Source organism: Ambystoma mexicanum, chromosome 1p, assembly GCF_040938575.1.
Source record: "Ambystoma mexicanum isolate Mex_15411 chromosome 1p, UKY_AmexF1_1, whole genome shotgun sequence".
NCBI lineage: Eukaryota > Metazoa > Chordata > Amphibia > Caudata > Ambystomatidae > Ambystoma > Ambystoma mexicanum.
The window spans coordinates 717905042-717931691 of record NC_090921.1 but is presented as its reverse complement, the minus strand read 5'-3'; the positions used below and the strand labels follow the sequence as shown (position 1 = coordinate 717931691).

Below are 26650 nucleotides of genomic sequence, written 5' to 3'. Positions count from 1 at the left end.
TAAGTCTCCTATCACCCTCTTTAGTCTGTTTGCCAGGACCACCGTCAGGATCTTGCAGTCCTGGTTTACCATTGAGAGGGGCCTATATGATCTGCAATACTTTGATGCTTTGCCTGATTTAAGGATCAGTATTATGATAGCTTGCATCAAGCTGCTGGCCAACACTCCTAGCTTGTATGCCTCTGTAAAAACACTCAGCAATTTGGGCGCCAGTATATCCACGTATGTTTAATAGAACTCTTCTGGGAGTCCGTCTGGTCCTGGGGTTTTGGAAGTAGGCAGCTCCCTTATCACTTTGCTTATTTCCTGTAACGCCAGCAGTGCGTCCAACTCGTCTGCCTGGTCCTCCCTGAGTTTTGGCAGGTCTATTTGGCACAGTGCCTCGTTCACATCTTTGTCCCTCCCCATTGTGTCGCCTGCACATAGGGATTTGTAGAATTTGAAAAACACCTCATTGATCTCAACTTCAGTCCTGACTTAATTCCCTTGTGTGCCAGTAATGGCACTGATTCCTTCCCTTGGTTTCTCATGTCTACATAGCAATGCTAGGAGTCACCCAGGCTTGTCTACCTCAGCATGCAGATTTTGGGTATATTTTGTGAAGTCGAGGCGTCCCAGCTTTTCCCATTCCCCCATGCATTCCTGTCTCAAATTTAATCAGTTGCCCTGATTCCACGGATGTTCCTCCTTCTACACTCTCCACCCTTGCTATCTAGTTTTTTAGATATCCTCTATGGCCTTCAGTGTTTCTGTCCAGAGGCCTCCCATTTTCCCTATGGCTTTTCCCTGCATGACCACTTTAAATGAGTCCCATACCATACTCAATTGTGCTACGCTGTCCGTGTTGATGGTAAAGTACTCTATCTGGTCTCTTAAGTAGTCATTGAATACCTCTTCCTGCTTGCAAAGCTTCTGCTGTCAGGCGCCAGGGGGGTATTCAGGGCCTCGCTCTGCCACGTCGCTATCAATGAAGCGTGGTCTGAGAGTGACTTGGCCTTGTATTCTATGTGCTCAAAATTCCCCGTTTCTTCCTCCGTAAACATATAATCTATCTACATATTCACTGCATGGGGGGCCGAAATGTGCAAGTAGTCTCGCTCTTCCCTATGCCTCTCTCTCCATATATCCACCATTTCCAAGTCTCGTAACAGGCATCAAAGGGTTTTAACCAGTGGCGCTGGCTTCTTACATTTAGTGTCTGAACTGTCTAATACTGGATTCAGAGTGCATTTTAAAGTCCCCTCCCCACACCCATGTTGCTTCTCTGTACATGGACAGCCTCGAATATAACAATCTAAAGAAGACCGTGGCAACATAGTTTGAAGCATAAGTATTTACAAAGCAGACCTCCCTATTTTCCCAACATTCATGTACAACGACCATTCTTCCCTCATCATCATTTTTAAACCCAAGCAGCTGGAAGGGGGCTGTTGATGCAATCCAGATGAGGACTCCCCTTGCATACGCCGAGAAAGGTGAGCCATACAGCTTGCCCCCCCATTTCTTAGCTAGTATGGCCTGCCTCTCTGCTGTCAGGTGTGTTTCTTGCAGCATTTCTACTTGGATGCCATTACTAGACAGGTGTGTATGTATTGCAATCTCTTTATATAATTGTTAAGGCCTCTTACATTCCAGATGATTATATTCACACCTTCAGGTACTGGTATAGTGGTTCAAATTCTGGCCTTTTGATTCCCACCGTCCCACCAATCCGCTATGTGTCTTTCTATGCATAGGTTTGCCCTTCGCTGGCCTGGGCCATGGTGTGCTCTGATTTTTATCATGGCATGATGCCATTTCTTCGCTAGTCATCCCTCCCTGTTGGTCCCATTTGCTTTTACTTCTCACTGTTGTACATACTCTCAGATCTTTATGGTTGATTGGTTTATGGTCGGTGGTCTGGGGTCAACTGGTATCGTGGAATTCAGAGGTCTCGGGACTAGGGCTGTGTAGGGGCTATAACTCATGGTTAGCTTGGTGGGGGTCGGAGGCCAGCTTCGTCCTGTTTGTGATAACACGTACACCAAGGCGCCTCAGGACTGTCTCGTGGCCTTGCAAGGCACATTCTTTTTAGAGCATATTGGCAAAAACTGTGAAACAAAGAAGGGTCTCTGTGGAAGTCAGTGGCATGATCCTCTCTCATCAGTGCTTGGGCCTATTCAGATCTCCCATCAGGCTTGAGACCTGGGTCTAGAACACTAAATACTGCATGGCCACGCAGCCCCTGTGCTTTGATTATGGCTCCTAGTATCTACCAAAATGGCGTATGCTTGTTTACGTGCACTACATCTAAATGTCTAAAACACATATAAAATGATGACTGTGTGGGGACTTTTAGGACCTCCCCACGCCCCTTGGTATATAATAGTTCTTTTAATGAGGCTTACCCCACCTTAAAATGCCTAGTGGGATCAGATGGCTTTGTGCCCTTCGCAACAAGGTTAGTGGGTTTGTGTAGGTCTTGATCAGTGGTGGGGGTGGTGAATAGTTGGTTGTACAGGCTTTGTGCTGTGGTTAATGATTGGTTATTAGGGTTGTTTGGTGGTTCCATTGTAGATTGGTGGCAGTGCGGCTTGTGAGTCACTGTTATGGCTAATGGCAAACCATGTGCTACATGATGTCTTGCACCCACTGCAAAGCACTTGTCTGCATTATGGACTGTTCGAGTCTGGTAGGTCGATAGTGGACTTCAACAGAGTTTGAAGGATAAAACTAATTGATATTGTTTGCAATAGTTGGCCCCAGTGCCTCTTTGTGAGGATGAGATGCAAACTGTACTCTGGTTCTTCTGCCTGCAAAACTATGATTACTAGACGTAGGACAATTTCCATTCCAAGCAGAAAGAGGCAACGTGTGAAATCTAATCTGACCATGCGTTTTCATGAGTCTCATGCGTCCCATGCTAGTTTAGTAGGGAAAGAATTTGCTGTGCTGTGCCCCGTCAATGTCGAGGAGAAAAAAAACGAGTAAAGCAAAATTATTATCCTTCTACGTACTCTCTAGACCCAGATCAGTCAGCTTCTTCATGGTAGGGAAGCTGGGCAGAACAAATTACACTCTCAAATGAGTGTGTTAAACTGTGGGTCCCCTCTGAGAAATTCCCTGGAGTGAGGCGCTCAGCAAATCTTGACATCTGCTAGAAGCTTTGTGTGGATGGGTACTGTGAAGCTGAATCTCTGTTGGGCAGCGGCTGGGCCTTTCTGGCATGTATCTGTATAATACAGCCTTTTACGCCAGAATCTACCTAGTCAGCAATTACTGTCTAGTGACAGCATACGAATAAGAGCAAAGAGCCAACAAATGATGGGTGTTAACACCAGTGAACCTCTCCCATAGGTAGTGTTTTCCCAGCTACAGTGTTCAAACTTTATAAATACCATACCACACTTTTTTTGTAGGACAGTCGTGCTTCATCTGCTTGCTTTCTTGACACACTGCAAGATCATACCTCAAGGAGGAGGAAGTATCAGAGGTCATCATGTATCCACCCCAACAGGGGCTAACAGGTGTAATGATGTTTCCGTACCTCAAAGGGTGAAATGTTCGTGTCGCTGTCCCTCTGGGGTCGCAATCATGTCTCGGCCCTTTACTAGGTGAGAGATTGCTTCATATATCTGCTGTTCAAACACTGACAGGTTTCACCATACCTCTACCCATCAGAGACTGGCGTGTAATGTTTACTGTACTTTGACAGGATTACATGTTACCTCGTTCATTGCCTCATATGCAGCCTCCTTTGCCTCCACGGCCGCCTTTTCGACTCTTCGCCAGACTTCTATGCCAGGAACCCAGTGGTACGGCGTTCCAATCATTTATATTACACTTCCGTCTCTGCTATGCCACATTGCACAGGCACGATCCCTATGACCCTTCCATTTTTGGGTTTGTCACCATCCCTCGGTGGTTGTGGCTGCACAATAAGAGTATGTTTACCTCACAAATTGGCAGGTGCTATCATGTCCGCTCCTCCTCCCCCAGCGGTTCACAGGTGACGAAGAGATGATCTTACTTTATGTGTCTGTCGATCTGCGTGTCTGAAGGTTTCTCCCTTCAGTGACTCCCTTAAGAGGCAGTGGTGGCCGACTCTGGTTTTGGTTGCCACCGCGTCTAGCTGCCTACCCAGTAGCCGTTGGTGCCCAATACTGTGGAAAGTGCACGTTGGTAGCGCCTCGCAGTGTTGCTCCACGGAGGTTGTAACGAACTAGAGAGCCTCGAGCTCTCAGGGGCTGTCACCTCTCAGGTAAGCACCGCCCATGGGCGGGAAACCTGTGTCCAATCGGCGTCAGCTGGTGGATGCCGACCTGGCCTGACCGTCCAATGGAAGAGTTGCGGGGCGGCAGCCAATGGGGTGCGCTAGTTCCTCAGAGCTCGGCAGCGCGCGGTGCGAGCGGGTGCGAGGCAGCGGTGAGAGCGGAGCGACTAGACAGAGGATCCTGGAAAGGAGAGCTCGAGCCGGGGAAGGAGGACAGGGAGAGCCGGGGAGCCGAAGCCGGCAGAGGAGAGTCATTCGGAGAGGAGTGGGGAGCGGCACAGCCGGGCGGTGAGCGCCGCCATTCAGCCCCCCCAGATGCCGAGCATGACCCTCCCTGTGCCGCTGCTCCTGCTGCCCCTCCTGTCTTTGGCTGTGACGGTCACACAGCTCCCGGGGAGTCAGTGCAACCGGCACAGCGTGCACTGGAACAGCTCTAACTACCAGTGAGTGCGGGGGATGGGAACTCTGCAAGGGGCAGTGTGCATTGGAACAGCCCCAGCTACCACTGGGGGGTGGGGGAGTGTTGCAGGGGGATGGTCCAGCACGCAGAATGAGATACCTGAAGGAGGGGAGATGTAGTCCAGCAGGTGAAAAAAAATGAGCATGAAACATCGTTTTCGAGGGCGAGTTCAAAATACTTGGGGGAGGGATGTAGAGAGTTGAACGATGGACCTGCTGCAGGAAGGGGGTCAGGTGGGACTATCTCGGGGTTAGAGGGGATGGTGAGCGCTGTAGGAGGAGTGGGGGAGACTTGAAGAGCAGCGTCTGCGCTGGATGTGACCTAGAGAAGGAAAGAAGACACGCAAAAATTTGCAGGAGGGAAGACTGATGGTTGACCCCCGCTTAGGGGGGAGTGAAGTGAAACCTTCAAGAGTAGGAGGGAATGTGAGAGCTACATGGGGAGAGAGTGCCTATGAGACCTACTCGAGGAGAGAAGATGGTGGTGCGAGTTCTACTGGAAGGGAAAACCTGGAGCTATGGGAGAAGACTCTGGGGATTAGGAACTGGGGGCGAATGTAGAGAGGGAATTGTTGGGACCTGCAGGAGGAGAGAGTGGACTTTGTATGCAGAAGTGGGGGAGAAACGGTATCGATATTTGCAGGAGGATTCGTGGAGATCAGCGAATTAGACCTGCAGAATGAGATAGGATGAGACCTGCAAGAGAAGGAGTGTGTGAGATCCCACAGTGGCACGGGGTGGCCTCAGATCTGTAAATGGTGCAGAACCTTGGGGTTTCGTGGATTTGAGTTCAAACACCTGTAATCAATGTGAAGCAGATGAGTTTAATCCATTTAGCCCCAACCTCTTTCAGATGATCTGTTTGACATTTGAGGGCTTCTGGACTGGCTTCTTTTTCCCCTCTTGTGGATGTTATGGAGAGTTTTTTGGTGGGAGTGTTGGGTGGGTCAGGGGGGGCTTGCGGCTAATGCTGTGTTTGCCCCTGTTGACATAGTGGAGCCTCTTGGGCACATTCACTGATATTGTTCCACATGAGGTAGCGATTGGCATGCTCACATGCCTCTGGCCATCATCTCGCTGGGGGGTGTGCATACTTCCTTGCACATCAGCAGTGTAGTTTGGTGTACAGCCCTATGTTAGCAGCCTCAGGACTGCTGTTTATGGATGACTCCTGGTTATGGCAGTTTGGTTTTAAAAGTTGGGTGTTGGTGTCAGAACATAATCTCACTAGTTTGTAATGGAGCATCTTTCTTCTTACCGCAGTGATTGGTGGCCTGAATGGCTTCCATGGGCAAGTAAGCTGTGATTTGGCAGCATCTTACTTTGTATTGCCTCCCCGTGTATTGGCTAAGGTGGGGAGATCAGTGGCAGGGTAATAGAAGCAGTTGTCTGGCAACTGAAGGGCAAAAGGGGCAGCATTGTGGTATAGTAGTTCCTTTTGGAGCTATGACTATAAAGATATTGGCATATAAGTGGTAGGGTTTCGAACCTAAGGACTCTCGGCAGCAGAGCATGTGAACTCTAGGTAGTTGGGTGACTTGTATGAGTGGCACAAATAAGATCCGAGGGTGGAGTAAAATTTCATGCAAGTGGATGTAAGATTTTTTGGGGTGAGGATCTGCTGGAACTAGAGGATACGAACTGAGGCCATTGGTTGGATACGCTGGAAGTGGAAGGTGAGACCTCTGGATGGAAAATGAATCTGACAATATCGATAAGAAGAACATAAAATCATTTAATGGAAGTAGGGGATTAATGTGATAAATTTGAGAAGAGCTCATAGGTGGGTGATTTTGGACATCACCTTATTGTTCTGTGTAGGCTTACTTGACAATGTTAAGACAAGTGCATGCAAATGCTCACATTTCACTTCTACGAAGAAAGGGTGCAGAGTGGATGTTGTCTGTGCAGTCTGGCATTCCATGATGGCAAGGGGGCGTTTTGCTGAAGTTGGCATTGCTGTTTATTTGTGCACTGCATGTTTGACTGGTTTTTGTCGAGGAGTAATCAGTGATGGAAAACCTCTTGGAGCTGATGGTGGGAATGTCTGTTTCTTGTAGTTGTGAAGAACCTCATTAGTTGGGGTAAGCAGATCACAGGTTGCTCTGAGGTGATGCTTTCTAGCTTTTGTAGGAAGTGTCAGTGCCCTGAAAGGCACTGATGTGCCGTTTCGCTTAATTCGCCTCCAATGTTGGACTTGACCCATTGACTATCTCCTCCACATCCGGGTGCCAAGGATATACTTGGGTAGTGGTAGGGAGAGGGGCATTCATGTGCCCAGTCAACAAACCTCTTGAGGTCTTGAGACTGACTACCTTTGTCCCAAACCTTCCAATTGTGATAGAGATGGTTTTCTCTGTTATGTGAAAGATCGTAATAAGGGACAGATGATCACTTGTTACTGCATATGTGGCTAAGCTGTGCTTGGAATGCTCATATCGTCTGCGGCGATTCTGCATACATCTACGGTTTCTTCCAAAAGTAAATGGAAAATGCAGTAACCATGCTGTCTCCGTACTTGGACCTCCCAGTCCCCCTTGATGCAGTAATGTGTGTTTGTGTATTTCCCTTGATAAAGTTTTTCCATGGCAAAAAGCACATTAAAAAAATGTGTATTAAATATATTTTGTATTTTAGGAGTTGGATTTGCATAATATTGGCTAATTAGCTGCTCACTCTTTCGTGTTCGACATCGGACTTCTCTGCTGTGAGCTCTATTGCCTGTTTTCCCTAGTGTTCATTTTGGGTTGATTTGCTGGCTTTTGGAACGAACAGCGGCCCTAAATTTGAGCCAGCAGGGAAAAGAAAAGGAACAAAGACGAAAAAACACCTGCACCTCCATCGGCAACATCCATCATCTGGGTGCTTTGGTATAATAAGGGGGAGCGGTTGCATTAAGCAGGCTGTTGCAAAATGTTATGATGGATGCCAGCTTTAGGTTCTGGGTGCAGGGAATTACTAATTAAGGCTCACATAAATCTGCAAATTAATTCTGGCATAATTTAATTTTTTACCATACATTTTTCTTCACGCTCCCTCTAGCGGGGTTCAGTGGTGCTTTGCCGACTAGTTGGTGGATGTGTCTTTTGGAGACATTCAGCTGTTGGCTCATTAGTGGAGTGCCATTTGCGTTGTAGATCTTTGCATGTTAGTGCTGGATGCTCACAGTCACTTAAAATGCAATCCATTAAAAAAAGCTATTCATTGAGTTCCCATTTTTTTCTCCGGATGCGGCAGAATTTAGGCACCCCTAGTGTGGCTACCAATTCCGGAAGGAGGTGGGTTTCCAAATAAGGCAGTCGTCTGGAATACTTCATAGTCATTCGCCCACCCCCTCGCCCCCCGCACTGCTGCTCTGTCCGGGTGATTGCCTAACTGAATGAAAATGATGTTGAAATTCTCTGTAGATTCACACAAGTCCTAACCGGTCTGCAGCGGGCTTTGCCTCTTCCCGTGCAGACCCGCACGGGAAGCTGAAGGGTGGTGAGCTTGTGAAGTGGGTGGCTGTGCCAGTGATGCCGGACCCAGTTCAAAGCTCTGAGCTGTTTTGTTCCATCTTATTTTCTTTTGTGTGTGTACACTGAATACATTATCCTCTGCAGGTGGCAGATTGAGCCACGTATTTCACGATCGCCTTTGCTTCCATGCAAGCGTTGCTATTCCAGCAATGTCTTTTTTTTTGTTTGTTTTCCCCCATCTCATCGTATGATCTGTTTTTAGTTTGAAATTTGCTTGGATTTTTTTTTATATCTGTTAAATGAGCAGTTCTGGCTGTTTTTGGCCAATTCTTAAGGCAGCAATTTTTGTGGATTTCACTAGTAGCTAGTTCTGCACAATCTAAATGCACTTTAGTTCAAAACCTTCACGGAAAAAACATTTTTGTAAATGTAGGATCAGTGCATTGCGGTTTCTGATATCCTTATTCCAATGTTTGCAACATGATTGAAAATGGTGTACTTATAGTAGTGCACCATAATAGGTGCTCTGGTTTACCGTGACATTCCAGGGCCACGGATTTAGGGCTGTCTTGCATTGAACGTGCATTATTAGATGAAGGACTGTGTGTGTGTGTGTGTGTATGCTATTTGTACCGAGCTACAACGTATCCTAGGAAAACGTCGGCAAGAATTAATTGTTAGTAACTGGAAATGGCGTGCTCTTTGTGCTATGTTGTCCCTCCTTTCTAGGGCCATGTGGCGGTGTCTATTAGAACAGAGTTGAAGCAGTTCCCCATAATCCCCACAAAAACCTTGGTCGAGGATGCACCCGTGTTTAGATGCTGCTGGATTGTGTTGCTATGAAATACGGGGAGCAGACCTCCTAGGTTTGGGGAGGGCAGTGCAAGGTCCTTCCGCCCGACCAGGTGGGGCATGAGATGCTTGGAAGTGATTTCCTGGAAGTGATCACAATGGTAACGAACATAGGCCTACTATGGTGGCTGTGAAGCTGGGCGTCTTGGGATTCTCGTTGATGGGAGAAAGGGCTCCTTACATCTGAGAGTTTTTCATTCTTTAGTGAGATGGTGGCAGGCTACTGCCGAATGCAAGTCTGCCTGACAGCCGCCCTTGTGTTGAGAAAAAGCTGGCTAACGTTATTCATGCCTTTTAAAAATAAATACTGTTTTATAAAAGAGGGAGATACTTTCTTTTATGAGCCTGCTGCCATTTTACACAGTTTTGCAAAGGAGAGTGAGAGGGCTAAGAAGGTGAGGTCAGTGAGAATTGCCAATCGTAAAGTTGACAAAAAATGTGGTAGCTTTTAGGACTTTTAAACCCATTTTTGTTGGGATGTTGTGCCAGCTCCCTCTGCGGGTTGGGAATGGCCCCATCATTCTCCGGTTCTGGAAAAACTAAACGCTTGGCTCTTCCATCAATACATCATACAACTAAACGCGTGTTTTACCGCCCTTCTTCCAACAGTACTGCTCTGTCCAAAAATGTAGTACCCGCACTGGCTTTCATAATTTGTAAGGCACTCTGCTGCTTCTGGGCTAGGTTCACTGTATAAACGATAAACCATCAGTATGGCACGGGCATACCTACTTTTTTGTATCATGTCTCAATTTTCAACCCAAAAAATGATGGCCTTTGGTCCTTCCAGCACGTTGGAGAACATATATCCAATAAGTTATGCATTGAAAACGTACCAATAGTAGTTGCCTTGAGGGTGTCATCAGAAGTGTAGCATTAAGGAATTGAAAGGGACCAGAACCTTTGCAATGGGACAGTGTAGTTAAACTTGACATGCGTCTTACAAGGATAGCCTGTTATAAGAACTAGTGTGGTGAAAATATGACCATTCATATTATTGGGTGGCGATCGAGAGCCTGCTGCTAAGTGGCGTGGAAGTGACTGTTCTATAAGCTTGCATGAAAGATTTGCAATCCTTTCCTGCCTATGTGTGGACTAGCGCCACATGATCCTTCTTGCTAATCTCAATAGAAACTGCTATTGGAACTTTGCTTTAGGATGTGTTGGGCATTTAACCAGTGTGTCCTAGGGTTAAGGGTGGGTGGGGGGATGAGGCAAATCTATATAGTACAACAAAGATCCTAGTCTTGAGACCTGCATCGTAAATCCTGCACTTACTTGTCTGCAATACATTGTGAAGTCCTGATACTCCATGAAGGTGTGTCCAGATCTAGGAGGGTGTGAAGAGGAATATTCTTCAAGAACAATGCGCCAGTGGACTGTCCCCTAGCAGGTGTATTCCAGGACCCTTTGAATTTAGTTTTTCCACTGCGAGTTCATTGACGATCTCCTCCAAGGCCGTCGCCATGTGCCGTCTGTGAGTTTGGACATGGACATTTAAAGTTAATGGTTTACTTTTCCTTTTATCGCAGTTCATTTCAGTGTGCTATTTCTTTTGATAAATATGTATGGTTGCTCGAGTCTCAAATGTTAGCATTTGCCATGATGGACAACTCTTAAAAATTATTTTGGAAGCAACCTCCTGACTACATGATCTTGGATAGGAGCTTGAAGTCCTAACAATGGGTTTCGAGTCAGACCTGGTTTATTAATCCATGCATTAATCCATGCCCTATCAATCTTGCCAATCCCCTTCATAACCACTCCTTTTTATTATCTGGCACAAAGATGCATGCTTTATTTGACGAGAACTTTGAACGAGAACCTGTTTCTAGTCTAGTAACAGTGTTATTAAGAATGTGTACAATAATGGTTTTGGAGACCTTTCTCGGGATCATCTCATTGGTACATTAAGAGCGATTTATATCTCCCCTTCAGAGGAAAAGAGATGTTCATCAGTGCTGGAAGCAGAGTAACTGGCCCTATCATCTTTGACTTTTACGGGGAGTTTCCCAGCAGAAAACATTGAGACCTCCCATGAGCTGCCCGCTTCTATGAACAGTTTAAGAACTGTGCTGGGCAGATGATTTGCCTTTATGAGATACACTGATTTTTAATAATTTCATGTTCTTTAAAATGGTACTTTTACGTTCCAAGTGCTAATCTCTATCTCTTTTTCTCTTTCTCTTTCGTATTACTTCCCTATTGTTGCTTAATTTTCGAACACACTTAAATTACATTTGCAGGGCCCTTGGTTCATTGCTGGTGTTCAGCACGGTATTAGTTGTACTGGTGGTGGTATTTTGCACACACGCATGGCTTATCTCCGCAATTACTGGTAATGTTTTCATAAGGTGGTTGTTTTATGTAAAGTCAATTGTGTGCTCAATTCAGCAGGTCTTATCCTGGAAAGTAGTGTTTTTATACAAACAAATTCTACTTTAAAAAAACACTTTAATAAACCCTAAATATGACCTGATGTGTTATAATACATTTAATGGTTTACTCTATCCTTCTATTTGGGTATGTGTGCCTGCTGAGACATTGCACAAAAGCCTGTGCTGAATGGTGGGGCTGGTGACTGCTATGGGCTTCTGCTCTGATCTGTAGTGCCCTGATATGACTAAAGGCCCAGAATCCCAAACCGGCTAGCTGCCAATAAATGGATCGGAACGGCTGGCGGTATTAACATGTACACTGTCTGTGTACCTGTCTTTCTCGTACAGCTTCCTCGCAAGGGCCTGCTCGCCCGAGAAAAGTGGTTTCCAGTATCCTTGGTCGCATTATGTTCTTCGAACTAGGGACTTATGTCTTCCTGCCGTTTTTTTGTGAGGAGCGTGCTTGCTTTCGATTGCAATTCTCCTTTGCGAATGGCCCCTGCAAGAAGATGTTGGTGGTTTGCAGCATAAACCTATATCATCCAGCCTTGTGCCAAACACGAACTTGCCTCTCCGTTTACATTGGCTTTTTTACAGCCTGATGATTTTTTTACATTTCGACGTAGGAAGTCGGCCCCATGATTTGCATTTAACATTCACAAACGCGCGTTTGCCATGAAAGGCCTCGAATCGACCCCACGTCCCCAAGCACCCCGTTTCTCTCGGATTACTTGTACATACAGTGTTGTAGCTGTGCGTTAGCAAGCCCGTGCTCACACCATACTCATTGGCTGAAGACTGTATTCGGCCTAGAAAAGAAATTATTTTCCAGTTGTGTATGTATTTAAAAACCAAATGTGCCAGATTGAGTACCCAAGCAGTAAGCTCGTAAAAATGACCCCTGCAGGGCACCAGTGCTTGCTCTGATCATGCCAGCACATGCTTACAGGCCCATGGTGTTATTTATTAAGGGCGTGCTGCTTCAATGCCACTTATCGTTCTGGCAGGAGGGAGTAAACCATTCTATGTAGGGCCCGTGTTATAATTACAATCCTGTCTCCGTTTTGTATAGGTTAGGATTGCTGGTGTGTGGGTGTGTGTGTGTGTGTGTGTGTGTGTGTGTGTGTGTGTGTGTGTGTGTATATTTTCCAATGGGGCTGGTTGTGTACAGAATCTCTAATGCTGCGCTCCTGAAGTAGTCCTGCCTCCGGCCTTGTCGAGGGGATCATTAATGTCCTGGTATTACAGCACCTGAAAGATGTAGATTAACACGATGCTGAGGCCACCTGCACGCCATTTTCCTTGGTAGCCTCATCTGCTATTACTGCAGATGTATAGAAGGATTCAGCAAATTGACTTCTCACATATTCCCCAAAGCACATCTAACCTCTTGTGCTCACAGGCCACATTCAGATAGCTGTATTCCCATAGAGGATCCACAGTTGGATGTGTAGTCTGGGGAAGAAACCTCCTTCAGCGTATAAGGAACGCAAAGAGCTTCACTTTATTCTTTGTCTTCCACTCCATTATCTGTCCTTGTCTCACCACACCACCCTGGTATAATAATTAATCTTGCATATATTATCATGGGTTTGCCTTGCTTTCTCAGGGCCACATTGCAACATTTAAGCCTCAGCTAACAGACTATGCTGCCATATTTATGTCCTTATACACTGGCATGGACTGGCAAGGGGCTGGGCACTAATCTTTTGAAAGACCCTTAATCTAGTCAATTGAATGCCTCTTTCATAGACGAAGATGGTGCGACCGATTCCTAAATAGTATGGTATTACTTTAAAAGCTTGATGTGAGGCACTGCCATCTGTCTAATAAACAATAGAAATAAATAGTGCCCCCCCCAGTCCCTCCTAAGGAAAGTAGCCATCAACTAGTTCTGCAAAAATGTACCAACGTGGCAATAAAGATGGACAGTTACTGACAAATGACTTGAAAAACAAGCAACAAGACCATGATATCTATCACCAGTATCAAGAATGTGCTGGGTATTCTAGTCCAGAATCCGGCCAGCTAGGGGGACGGGGGTCTTGCTTTTTTCTTCCATTGTTTGCTGCCTCTGGGGCACCATTGCTGGTATTTCTACTTCTTGGCTTTTCGGCACTCTTTATGTATGTAGTTGCAACCTTCTTCTTTGATGGTGATTTTATCTTGATGGGTTTGTCTGAAGAGCTCCATCGGTCACCGGCCAGGTATGGATTCAACATTTTCCAGGTATATCAGAAGATTGAACAGTGGCTCTGATGTGTATTAACCCGCTCATACTACCAAAGAGGTAAAGGGCCCATAACTCAGGCAGGCTTTGTTGAAACCCAAGACCTGGAAGGGATTTTCCAAGTGGAAGAAAATAGTTTAGTGGTTGGTCCGTTTATTTCTGCTTAACATATGGAGAAACTGAAGCACCAATTATTTTTTTTAAAAAAAGTGCGAAGTGTCAGCTTATCAACTTAAAACGATATTGGTTATTCATTGAAACTATTTACAATTTAACTTTTCTCCTAACAGAATGTCATCTTGACAGCTGCTATGGTTAAGGAACTTTGTCATTGCAGATGTCTTTATCATTTTAGACTTTTCAGCTGCGCTTGGCCCCATTGATCCACAGACTTTGCTTGCCTAAAGGACTGGCCATGCTGCTCTTGCTTTGGTCTGTTGCAAGGTTTTTGAGATGCTATTTGGTGTTCCCAGGACTCCTTGCACTCTCCACTCCTTGTCCACGCCTGCATGTTCTCGTTGGCTCTTTTTCATCACCAAGATGCGATTTATAATTCACGTGTATGCTGAAGACGTTCAAATGTTAATCTCCCCAGTAAATATTGGTCTGATGCCAGGTTTGTACATATGCTTGGCTTTCAGGGGCTGGATATGGCACAACTGGCTTTGTGGCAATGCCAGCACGTCTACAGCCTTGCTTCCGGTCTTTGCCTTCCGCCTCCATCATCTTCCCGTGTTCTGGCCCTCTGAGCGGGGAGCTGCCCCTTTGTGAGTTCGGGGAATTCATAATTTGGGAGGCTGTTGATTCCAGCTTGTTCTTTAAAACTCACGTCAACACTGAGGGCCCATCTTGTGCGCTACCTTGTTGCCAAGATCTGCCCTCCCTTGGATAACGTTCCCTTTACCATCGTTCTCTCGCTCCGAGCACTCACAAAACTTTAGTAATTGAGCATACCTGGGTATTTGTAATAATTGCAGCTGGTATGTCGAGACTAGCCTTACATGTTGAGATCATGTTACCCCTTAGAATCATCGGCTAGGATAGTTTCCTGAGGCCCAACAGGTTAAGTGCAAAGTGAGTTTCCTTGTTTGTCTTACCATCGCCAGGTTTCAATATTTATCCATTTTTACTTCAGGACTACTGTGCATCTTCTGGGCAGAATACAAAATCCATATGCTGTTTTTGTCCCCGGACAAAAGGATCTATGGGGTCTCTGCTTCCACTCTTCTGGTGTTCAGTATTGGCTTTCTTTTCAACCATCTTTGGGGGCGTCATCGCTTTAACATTATTTTTTTTGTTTTGCTATTCGGTGGAGCTTTAGCACCAAGTATAGGCTGAAACTACTGCTTTGGAATACAGATGGGAGGGATATGAGATGCGAGGAAGGGCACGCTACCTGTGGGTTTCATTTGGCCATTGACCACTACCTAGCGCCATGCAATCTGTATACCTAATCCCACCCACTAAATGCTCCTCGCAACGCAACACGCCCCATCCTGGGATCTTTGAGCTATCTCTATAACGCATTAACATAAACCTTTGTACTACCGAGGGCATGTCCGTGTTATTTCTAAGCAGTACTCTGGGTGCCTCCATAAACGAAATCCTGGTGTAATAAAAAGTTCTTAAGCAAGCGTGTCTTGATTTGCAAGCAATATGTCTCTCCTCAGATCTTTCTGGTTTGAAGTCAATTTAAAAGCAAGCGTAGACGAAGCCTACAGTTGTGGCATTTGCCAGCCACTGACACTCGCCATTTTCCAGCTGACATCTTCCAGTCCCATTGTGGTAGTGGCTGGCAAATGTCTGCATCTGTTGGCTCTGCCAGTGCGTGTTTTGTGTACCTTTTTTTAAATCGCGCTAGTCAATCGGATGGTTGCATTGTACTCGGCATGCTCTCTCCTTCTCACCCTTGTACTGTACCGATTATAATGCGGTGTTTTTGTGCGTTTGTTTTGATGCGGCGCTCGGATGCCAAGTGTGGACGCTAGAAACGGTCTAATAAACTGCCTCCTGTATGAAGGTGATTAAATGAGCGCCGGCACTGACATGTCACTTTATTGCGTGTATTCTTACAATTGCAGCATATTTGCTGTTCTATGTTGGGCGTCTGTCGTGTCTTTCGGCTACTGGGATGGCACCGAATTATTTTGCCAGTCTATTTTCAACGTTACGCGCAATACGCGTAGCAATAAGAAAAGGCGAGTGTGCGTGCCTAAAATGCCACTTCCAGGCAGACGGGCTGAGCTGTCATCCGAGGTAGAGGATTGCTGGTAAGGGGGCGTTTGGCGCCGGTTGGTGCATTTCTTAATAATCGGCGCGCTCAAGGCTGTCACCTGCCTTTGACCTTCTGTGGATGACCCGGGCAGCGCAGGGGAGATGCTATCGGGCTCTGTTTGGGAACAGTTGTCGCCCGGAGCTCTCCTGATCCTATCGGGGTTTAGGGGAGAATGTAATTAAAAGTCCGCTCTCCGTCAGCCCTGTCTTTTTGACAGGCCCATTGTGTCCCGACCATTGGCCGTCGTTCCCTTTGTGGCGCTCCTTTGTGTGGCGAGTGAGGGGCGGGCTCTTGGGGGCGAGCGGTGGCGGAATGCCGGCCCCCTCCCGCGTCTCTGCATATCGCTTATGAGCTGTTGCCGCACTTTTGTGAGTTATGAAAAGGACGCCGGATCGAACCAACATCCTATGCTGCAAGCGCGCGCCTTCATTGTGGGGTTGCCTTTTCGGCAGTACGGAGCCTTAGCAACCCCATGGGCGCCCCGGCCATACCTACACGGTCGCAAGGCTGTGATGGGGTGTAGCATTTTTGGGCGGCGCATTTAGGGCGCAAACAGAGGAAATACGGGGTTTTCTGCACTTCTCCGTTTTACATTCTGTTCATTCGTGCGATATGATGCACGTCCCGGAGGCGATCGCTAGGATTTTGCACAGTGTAAATGAAGTGTTTCGAGGCGAGTCTATGAAATATGGCCGACGCCCTGAGAGTGTAGTTATTTGAGTCGCTTTGTGGTCTGAAATTTCCCATTGCTTTTGTTCGTTTCTAAGTGGCAGGATTTCCGAAAAGTTGGACGAGTCGAGGATTGAATGATTTTTAGGATGGACTTGCACAGGCCACCCAGGGCTGAGTGGAGGCTGTTGGGGAAACTTGCAGTGCCCCTCACAGCCTTAAGCGTGTCTTGCTTGGTCCCTGGTTCCATGGCGTAACCGAACGCCCTTGGAGTCCAGCTGGACTTGCTTTCACGTTCTCAGTCCATCAAGATATAGAGCGCCTTGACAAAGTTAATTCTTTAAATGGCGCTTTAAAAATACAAATAAATGCTCTAATTTAGGGGAACTTGGATTTGGCTCTGTTTAGCCATGCTGTGCATGCCGCTGGCACTCTGACCAGCTTGAACTCACTTTACTGTACTCTGTAAGCTCAGGTATGTTCAGGTCTCAACAATAACTTTTTCGTTGAAATGGCAAACACGTGATCATTTATGGCTTTTAGTTTTTTTTTTTTGTTGTTTTTCTCCATCATCTCAACATGTGGAGATGCATGTAAAAAGACTACTCTGAACACAGCAAACCAAAGTTAACAGATGGGAGCATTTGCGGGAAGTAAGATGTTCCTTGTCGCCCCTTTGAACAGGACTGGTTAACATCTAAGAAGGGCTATTTTTTGCTCTACATTGTCACACCAGCACCGCAAATCTTTACATTCTGGTAATTAAAAACAGTTGACTGTTGCAAACTTTGGGACTGGGGCCCTTGTGCAATATCTGGAACTTCTCAGGAGCATCTGAGATTTGCAGCCGGCCTTGATTCAGAAGTGGTGCATATATGAACTGTTTGTTCAGTGGCATCTCCGAGATGTTGCAGGCATCTCTCTCCGGTGTCTGGTGCTGCCACCCAAGCTTATGGTAGCAGGTGCAAACCTGAGATACCCATTGGCATCTACTGATTTGTTCTTTTTCTTTCATAGATACGAGTTCTGGAAATGTACACTAACTGTGGGATCCCACCAGCCATGGGAAGAGGGGGGTCGGGGGTGCAGCGTTTCAGGGGGTGGACAATTGGCGGGCAGGGGAAGGAGTTGTAAATTGGGGGGATTCCAGAGATTTTTCTCGGAACCACCGTCATAAATAAACAGCATTTCCTCTAATGTTGCAAGCAACTAATAAAAGTGCACATCTTTGCAAATCTGTACTTGTGTATTTCCTGCAGAGTTCAATCCTGACAGGCATATTTGCAAGTGTTCTAGCCAGACGTTCTAGTGGCTACATTACTCGATTTTTTTCCAGATGACTCCAGTTCGAAACCCAGTCCCAAGATAAATTGCATTAATGGGCACAAACGGTTTTCCCGGATACGAGACCCTTTTTGGCGGATCTCGGAACCGGAAAAAAATTCCGGCCCAGTGACCAACTAGGATGATGCAGAGTACCTTCACGTACGAGATTTGGTTCCAAGTGCAAGCTCTTGGCCCACTTGTGATCTTGGCAGACATTTGTTTCCAGGTTGTGCAATAGTATGTGTTATTGCCTATATCGTATCCTTTTATCAACCGTGGAAAGATAAAAACTGATGGTGTTTGAGCCTATAACCTGCATGTATGAAACTGGAATTCTCTAAGATTTCAGCTTACCAATCTCCTTAGCTGGTGGTAGAAAGTATAGTGCATGATGCATAGAGCAGCTGGTAAAGTCGAGAATTTTGAACAATGAAGGGGGGCGGAGGAGAGTGACGGATACAAGATATGATGCCAGACTAATCATACTATCAAAATATACAATGTTTACTTAGTTTGGCTCCTATCGATTCACGTAGGTGACCATTGTGTCTTGGAAGTTGGCACATGTGGTCCCGAGTTAATTCTTTCTGCATCGCTTTGATAAATCTCGCTGCTTCTCCTTCACACGCGCTTGAGTCTTTGTACAGCATGTATCATATTGTAGGCGAGGCCTCGCACCGATTGCTTTTCCATGTTGTCAGAATGAAATAGTGTGTTTTTGGTCCCAGATTCAGCCGGATTGTTTTTCACGCTGCTCCCTACGCCGTAGTCTTTCCACCTCCAAGTGGAGCCCTGGATCTTATCGCCGTGTTTTTATCAGGTCCTGGTTAGAGCTGAGGGAGCCAGGGATATCCTGGGCAGTGCCAAGTCAGGGTGGAGCCTGGGAGTCAGACCTGGCTCTAGGAGCCCCCCACGGGCCGAGCCCATGAAATCCCTCATTCCCCCAGGAAAAGAAATAAAAGCTGCCATCGGGCCAGGTTTTTTTTTCTTCATATTAGGACATTTTGTTCCATTTTACCCGCACAGAGCAGGGAAAATGGAAAAAAAATGGCCAAATATGGACAAAAAAGCAAACTTGGCACTGATGGCTGCTTGGGTGCCAACAAGGCACCAGGGCCGCGTTTATTTTGTTTCATATTTGGCCATTTATTTCCATTTTGACCGCGCGGCTCGGTCAAAATGGAAAGAAATGGCCAAACATGAAAACAAACGCAGCCCTGGTGCCCTCAGGGCATCCAAGCTTATACGGGGCCAGATTTTGGGGTTTTTTTCTTCGTATTTCGGCCTTATATTTTCATTTTGCCTGAGCAGCGCAGGTAAAATGTAAATGGATGCCAAAAAGGAAGATAGGGCTGAGAGTGGGGCATACCTTAATGCATTGTTGCTGGCTTGCTGCACGCCTGTCTCCTGCAGTGAGTAACTCCCTGTTATGCCCACAGCCAATCGTGTTTTCTGGGGGCGGGACAGGAAGTCTTGTATCGGAGAGTGGTATGTGGGCAGGCCTGCAGCACACATCGTAGGCTGAGCTGTTTTTGAAAGGTTTTTTTTTTTTAATTTAATTTAATTTTTATAGCACCAATTGTGTGGATACTGGGCAGCCATGGTGGGGTCTGTAGGGGGCCCGTGGCATCCAGGGATACTGGCCCAAGATGAGGTTCGGCTGGAGCCCCGTTTGAGTCTGGGCCGGCCCGAGCCTTGCCAGGCTCGCCCACCTCTAGTCCTGGTAGCAGTCTATATTCATAGGCCTTTCCGCCGAGAATGATTTAAATCGACTTGGGTCCTTTACTCGTATCTACCACTCTTGAAGGTATATTTTTTTCATCCTGAAAATGAGCCCCCTGTCTAAGGGGTGCACTACATTGAAAGATGAAAACATTTACTACAGCTTCTGTAGGATGTTCATGTAGTTTAAAACCGCCTGTGGTTGGGCCCTTGACTGGGTTCTTTGCTAGCCATCCCTGTTGTCTTTCCATCAGTTCTTTCAATGGTTTGTCATCCTACGTTCAAAAACAAAGATGGAACCCTTGTGTGCCGTGCATACGCTAACATTAAAGCTATGTGACATTGGCTTGATGTTTGTGCTATTTTAATGCCAAGGCACCTGTTATGTAAAACTTTACCACTTCTTTTTGAGATTAAGCTTAGATGAGCAGAAGCTAAAACCAGGTCCTTGGTGTCAGCATCGCCCAGGAGGCAGGAGCGATTACGCAGCATATCACAAATCTAACTTCCACATGAGACGTACACTTTAACTTTTTGCCCATTATCGTGATTCTTCTTTATTTCTATTCTCATACACTCAAAGGCAGTGGCACGTATGCATGCTTGTAAGGCACCAGCTGGCCTGGGGAGTAGCTCCTGCTAACTTTGTTTTTAAGACGTCCAGACTCTCCACAAGGCAGTTTCAAACCCTAAAATGTATCCAGCATCATTGAGATTTAATTGTGTTCCTCGTTTTTCTGCCAACTATGGTTGTGCTTGACATAAATGGAGTGTTTAGTTTTAAGGTCCTTAATCCACACGTAAATTCTGTACTTATATTTCTATTTAGCCTGTCAATTATGCCTATTGGATTGCTAAGGATATTTCTCTTTTCCAGCTCTGCTTTTGCTGATGCACTCTCCACAGAAAATAGAACATTTATCAGAAAAGCATGATTATTATTGCTTTGCAAAACGCCATACGCTTGGTTATTCCCCGAATTTCACAAGTTAAAGATGTCCAAAGTTGAGGTGTATGGCCTGCAACTCTACGGTCTTCTCTGGCTTTATATTTCATTGGGCTGACCAGCCCTTTTTGATTGCCCGACTGAAAATTTCAAGAGTCAACATTTTGGGTAATGTCATTGGCCAGGCAGAGAAGACGGTGGTCTTGACGGTTAGGTAAGGGAAAGCCCTTTGAAAGTTAGATGCCCCTGTAGGGAGTGGGCAAGTCCCTTTCTAAAAATGGTTAACGAGCAGCACTGCCATATTGTGGATTCACTGAGTTCTTGAATCGGGTGATCCCATTTAGAACTCGTTTGGGTTCACTAACCATTTCATTCTCTTCTTTAGGGAGAAAAGGGACAGTCTTGACAGGGTGGGCGCAATCTAAAGAAAGCATTTTTCATTACTGCCCCATATTTGTGAGCTCCTCTGTAAAATGTGCTTTCTAAGCACAGTACATTTTCCCTTTTGCCATATAGGTGGTGAAGGCTCCAAACAGTTTAATTGGTGGTGGAAGAGCATTGTGGTTCTTCAGCAGGTACAGTGGTCCCAACAACTTGATCATCTTGGATGGATTGTATTTCAGCCAGCTTGTGTGGAGCTGTTTCTTGATGTCACTGCGTACCCAAACTTCTAAATGATTCTGATGATTCCACAGTGTTTTAAAGGGCAACATGAGATGAGTGAACTCAGCCTCTACACCACCACAGTGGCATGCAGGGGCGCGTCGGAACCAATTACTTACAACACGCGGCAGTATCCCTTATTGTCCTGGTGTGAGGACAGTGGAAGGCACTGAAATGGAGTATTGCAACGTTGTCACATTCTGAGGCGAGGCAGATCTTTGGAGCCAACATGCAAGAGAGGCCGAAGAGGAACCCTTCTGGGAAAGCCAACAAAAAACTGGAGCACTAGAAAGATGATATGCATAGTGGTTAGCTCTGCATCTTCCTTTACTTTTCCCAGGTTTCTAGAAAGAGGTTCTGCCACAGAACAGGTGTTGCTATGGATGCAGGCAAAACTCAACGTACTGTGCGTGTCGAAGGCGGCACCAGAGAACCCCTCCACCTTCAGTCCTGGCAAAACGGCTGCATCCACAGCAGTTCTTAAAGGTGTTTGCTGGTTCCCTCACCGGCGACTGCAGTCTCAAATCAATGTGGATACCAGTGCCGTGTTTTGGGTAAGAAGGAACTGCAACCCTCTGCCTCTGCAACCCCCACCACTTCTCCCCGCTACCCAAGAGAAGGCAGGGGACCTCTGTTTTCAAGGTATGTATTTTGGGTAAAACTGTTGTACATGGAGGGATGCATCATCGGGTAGGTACGTTTCCCAGGTACGATCATAGGGCACATTGCACTTTCAGTTACTGAAGAAATGCAAGCCCACTTTCCACATGGGAGAATCCCGAATGGACCAGGAAAGGCTTTGGTTCAGCACGGTTATAGGAGTCAGGAATGTGCCACGTGAGTGGGGGGAACATAACACTTCGGATGCACCCGCCAGGCTACTGGTATTTGAAGTTAAAATACAACAGAATAGAGACCTCTGATGTTATGAAAAGGGCTGCAGTAACATGGGTCAGCTTTTGGGGTAAGTTATGGAGAGTTAGACTTTGGAGGATGGCCAAAATGACCCCCTACTTGGATGCTTGCTTCTCTTGCATTTCCTTGGTGATGTGGAGTATGGAGGACACCAAGTAATGGGTATCTGAACCAGGCTTCTCGCTTTTTTTTGTTTTTGTTTCAACCCCCGCCCCTCCCGTGGAGGCTGTGAAACCTGTAGAATCGTGTTCACATGTGTGGGCTTTCAGCGTTGCACTGGGTACTTCAGTTAACAGGAGCAAATCTGCCATTTTGCTAAACAATCGACAACCACCATAATTCATTTCTTCCCCTGGGACTCTGGTAATTCCACTATAAAGTCCGTTATGATGGAATTTCAGTGATATGGTGGCGTTTCTAGTAGGTGTGGCAATACAATGGCCTTTGTTTTGGGGTCTTACATTTTTTAAAACTTTTTTGTTTACATTTTTTTTTTTTAAAGCAACGCAGACTTTAAGTCCTTAGCTCCTTGCTGTGTGTCCTCCTCTACAATGCTCGCTGGTATTCCAGAACTGGACAAGGTGTCTGGTTTCAGTTTCTGAGAGCTGTCGGTGGGGGATATGCGTGATGATAAAATACCGGGGTGGGGTTGAGGGTGAGGGTGGGGGTGGGGAAGCGGGTTGTTGTGCCTCTGCTGTTGTTGCAGGTCAAGAAACTGGGGTATTACAGGTTTCAATGGTTTTTCTGTGCTGCCACAGGGAAAGCCCCCATCCGCTCTCTTTCAGGTGATGTCTTCATTCCTCAAGTGACCTGTAATTCCTTTTTTATTACTGCATAATTGCGTTCGCTGGGTATTGGTTAGTGTGAATGATAGGCCACTGGATATTCCAACTTCATGTCCAGTTCCACTATGGCACAACGGCCCAAATGGCCTGTTCTAAGACGTCCACTTCTATAATGAAAGTCTGAATGTCCTACCAGTGTTTCAGTACCGGGGTGGTCACAAAATCCCTTCTTGAGTGTTTGTAAGTCTGCCTCCGCAGTTGGATCTCCGAAGAATATTGATCCCCTGCACAATAGATATGTCTGCTGATAGGGGGCTATAGTTATGTATTAATTGCCAATAGTAGCTGGATAACCCAAGGAACCATTGCACAACCGTGACATCTGGAGGGCGGGTCCACTCCTCTACATCCTTCACTTTCCTGGGGTCTATATGAAGAGCCACGTATCGCATAGCTCAGGAAATCTGTGCATTTTTGATGGGACTCGCGCATTTCACGTACATATGATTCTTTTGCAAATGGCCGTTTATTTGGGAGACTTACCACGTGTACCAGAATGAGGCTAATCCATGTGACAACTGTTGTCACGGCTGAGGACGAGATCAAATGTACCATCCATGCCCCAAACTTCACAAGAGGTCCCCTGTGTCTGTCAAGTTTACAAAACAAGGTCAAGTGTGCAACATTTCTTCATGTTTGACATGGAAACTCGATCCCTTGGATTTCATGGCATGTGGGATGGGACAACTGGCCTCTAATCTTGCTTTATGTAAACAATTGCACCTCTGCAATGTCTCTTTGGGCCCTGGTAGCACACATATATGGCTGTGTATTGTATGTATGAGAATGTCATTTAAAAGTTATTGCTTAGTTCTTCACCACCTGCAATCGCAGATACAAGTTAACAAGCCTGGGCAGAAAAAGAGACCTCTGTGGTACCCCACATTGGACCAGTGCTGAAGTGGAGATGTATTTCCCTAATAGCACCGGCTGCGAATCATTCCACAGTTGCACAATTTCACTTAAAACATCTGCAAAAGAGAGACCGGGCCAGATGAAAGCTTATCAAGGTGCACAGTGTTGGATGCCACAGAGAGCAGAATTATCAATGGCAAGTGCTGCTTTGTCTCCGTGGCCCAAGGTGTCATCCCAGACCACCACTGCGGCAATATTTCCCATGCTTAGGGTGAAGGCAGGACTGAACCATGTCCGGTATCCCCTCATTTTCAGCTAAATCCTGCATTTGCGACGCCACAACGTTCTTCAGAAACTTGAAAGGACAAGACAAGCAGCTTGCTCTTGTATGATAACAATTCAATGAGACATGTTCCAGGGCTGCTTTATTTTTAACTTGAGAGTACGAATATATTCGTAATATGAGGGCATATGACTTCAGCACGCTCTCTGGCTTCTATAGCTGGGATAGGATGCCCGATATCCCAGTAGAACAATTCGTTTTCAGTAAGGGTCTGATATCTGGATAATCCAGCTTGGAAGCCAATCGTTATATTATTGGACTATTTTTCAATTCCAGTTAAAATATTTGAGTGTTGTTGACCCTTATTCAGGCTTCACTTTCAAGACGAGAAACTCGTAAGGCTTCACAAGGTTGCTATGGGGGCTGTTTTTCCATTTAATGAAACCTGGTGCGTGATTAATCAAATTCTGGGGTACCGGTGGTCCAGGGGCGAATCGATTTCTAAACCATCAATCGGCCTCACACTGCTAATGCACCAGAATGGATCCAAACAGATTGGATTAAACAAGCATAAACCTATAAAACTCCTTCTCTAATTTTGGTAACTTGGAAAGAACGGCAGGCTTATCTCTTCTAAAGGTCGTGGATCGTTGGTTATTTGCAACATGGCAAACATACCATTATTACCCAATGATAAAAGGATTGTCCAGTCAAGGTTGTATACAAATGCTTTATCACAACAGACCATCTAATAACATTACTAAATACAACCCACCCTGTATAGGAATGCAGAGAACAGACAGTTTCTAACAAGGAAAATGGATGCACTCTGGATACTGGCAGGAGGGTAGTTGGTATGGTTAATAACTACAATAGTTTGTAAAGGTTTCTTGGCTTAAGCAAAAAGGAAGAAGGGGTCTTAATGCCTCTAGGGACCTCCTGGGAAGGACTAGGGGGACAGAACCACAATATGCCTCTTGCTGTAGTTGTTCTTGGTGCTCGACAGCGTTGAATTGGCTTCAGGGTGCTTTTCAGGCTTCTGTGACAGAGTTCAAGACTATAGTCGGCGGTGGGTATCCGATGGGAAGACAGTTCGGCAGCTGAAGCTTGGCGACCGGCTACAGACTGACCTTCACGGGAACTCTGGGTTGGAAATGTCATCTCCGTGCTGATTGGCGGCTGATCTGAAGTGCTGGTCGAGATGTCTCGGGTTCCTTCAGTGATTTCCGGTTCAGAAACCCTCTGGCACTTCCTGTCCATACTGAGCGGCAGGAGCTGGCTTCAGGTTACATATGAAAGGCTTGTTGGGTTTCCTGTCTCCTATATCCTCTGCAGCCAGGCCTCATGGGGGCCTGTTTTGAAGTGCACTCTATTGGTATGTTAGTCGCTCCCTCCAGCTGCAGGGCTAACAAAGGAGCACGGTGGTTCCTAGGAGCCCTTCTCAGTGAATTAGGCTGACCATGGAAGGGGCGACGCTTCCTCCCCCTCCTTGGGATGACATTGTGCTCGCCTCTCATATTCCTACTAAATTATAACAAGGGCGGGCTGTACCTGTAGGTTGTGTCCATGCTGGAGTGGAGCACAAGGGTCCGTGCATTTGTGTGGATTAGCACTATACGTTTTCCTGGGGCAGGTCTTGCATCATCCGTTTACGTAAAAATGTTTTTTTTAAAAAAAGCCCAGGCGAGCCCACGTCCACCATGCATATGGTCGAATTCATCACATGGGGACAATAAGTAGTGGATATTTTGGAATGCCTTGATTTAGTTTACTTCCACCAACAGTTGGTTCTGTAAAAAGACCCAATTCTTTATCTTTTGATTTCCTCTTCTTGCGTTTTTTGTTTAGATTTTTATGTGAAGTGAGGCCACCTTTTCTCGTGTTTCTGAAAAGGCCAATTGAAGATTTTAAAATACATCTTGACACATAAGTAAGGAGGCAAACGATGTCTGCAAATGATTGTTTAATGTCTAAACTTTAGCTCTGGATGTTGTTCCATCATCTGTTTCCCCTTTCCTTCCTGATTCAAGAGGGTTAATGACTGATCTGGGCAATAGAAAAGTTCCAATTACTTGAGCTTTCTATAAAAGTCTACAAGGAGCCCATGCCCGGTTTTATGAGGCAGTACATTAGCTAGTCCTCTCTTGAGCAAACAAAATGTCCCCGAATGTAATTCCATTTTGTCTGAGCGGTCAATCCCATGATTTAAATGCCCCAGTACTTTTCCTCGTGGCTATATCCACGGCTAGAGTGCCAACTTCCAGAAAGCAGTCGACCCGTTCTGAATGGCGGTAGCAAAGCAGTTAATCGTATTCTGGGGATTCGTAAGGATTCTAGAAAGCCTCGTGCTCTGCATCCCTTCCTCGTCATTGTCCGTTCCATCGATCTGCTTCTTTTTGTCACAAATTACATCCCTCCCCCTCATTTCTCGTCTCTGTTTTAGAATTGAGTGGCATAGTTTTCGGGCACCTTGGTGGATGTAATGGGGAGGCAATTGTCCGTGAGCCACCCTTCTGTAATAT

At 46.0% G+C, this 26650-nt stretch overlaps 1 protein-coding gene across 2 annotated transcripts in view; it reads left to right on the top strand.

Annotated features, from left to right (window-relative positions):
- Positions 1–4363: 4363 nt before the first annotated feature.
- EFNA3 (ephrin A3) overlaps positions 4364–26650 on the top strand; it is a 587719-nt gene continuing 565432 nt past the window's right edge. The window contains exon 1 of one of the 2 annotated variants that reach the window (XM_069650154.1): positions 4364–4695. In XM_069650154.1, coding sequence (XP_069506255.1) covers positions 4568–4695 — 128 coding nt within the window. In that variant the 5' untranslated portion in view covers positions 4364–4567. The remainder of the gene's footprint in view (positions 4696–26650) is intronic. The other variant, XM_069650155.1, reaches the window with a different exon arrangement.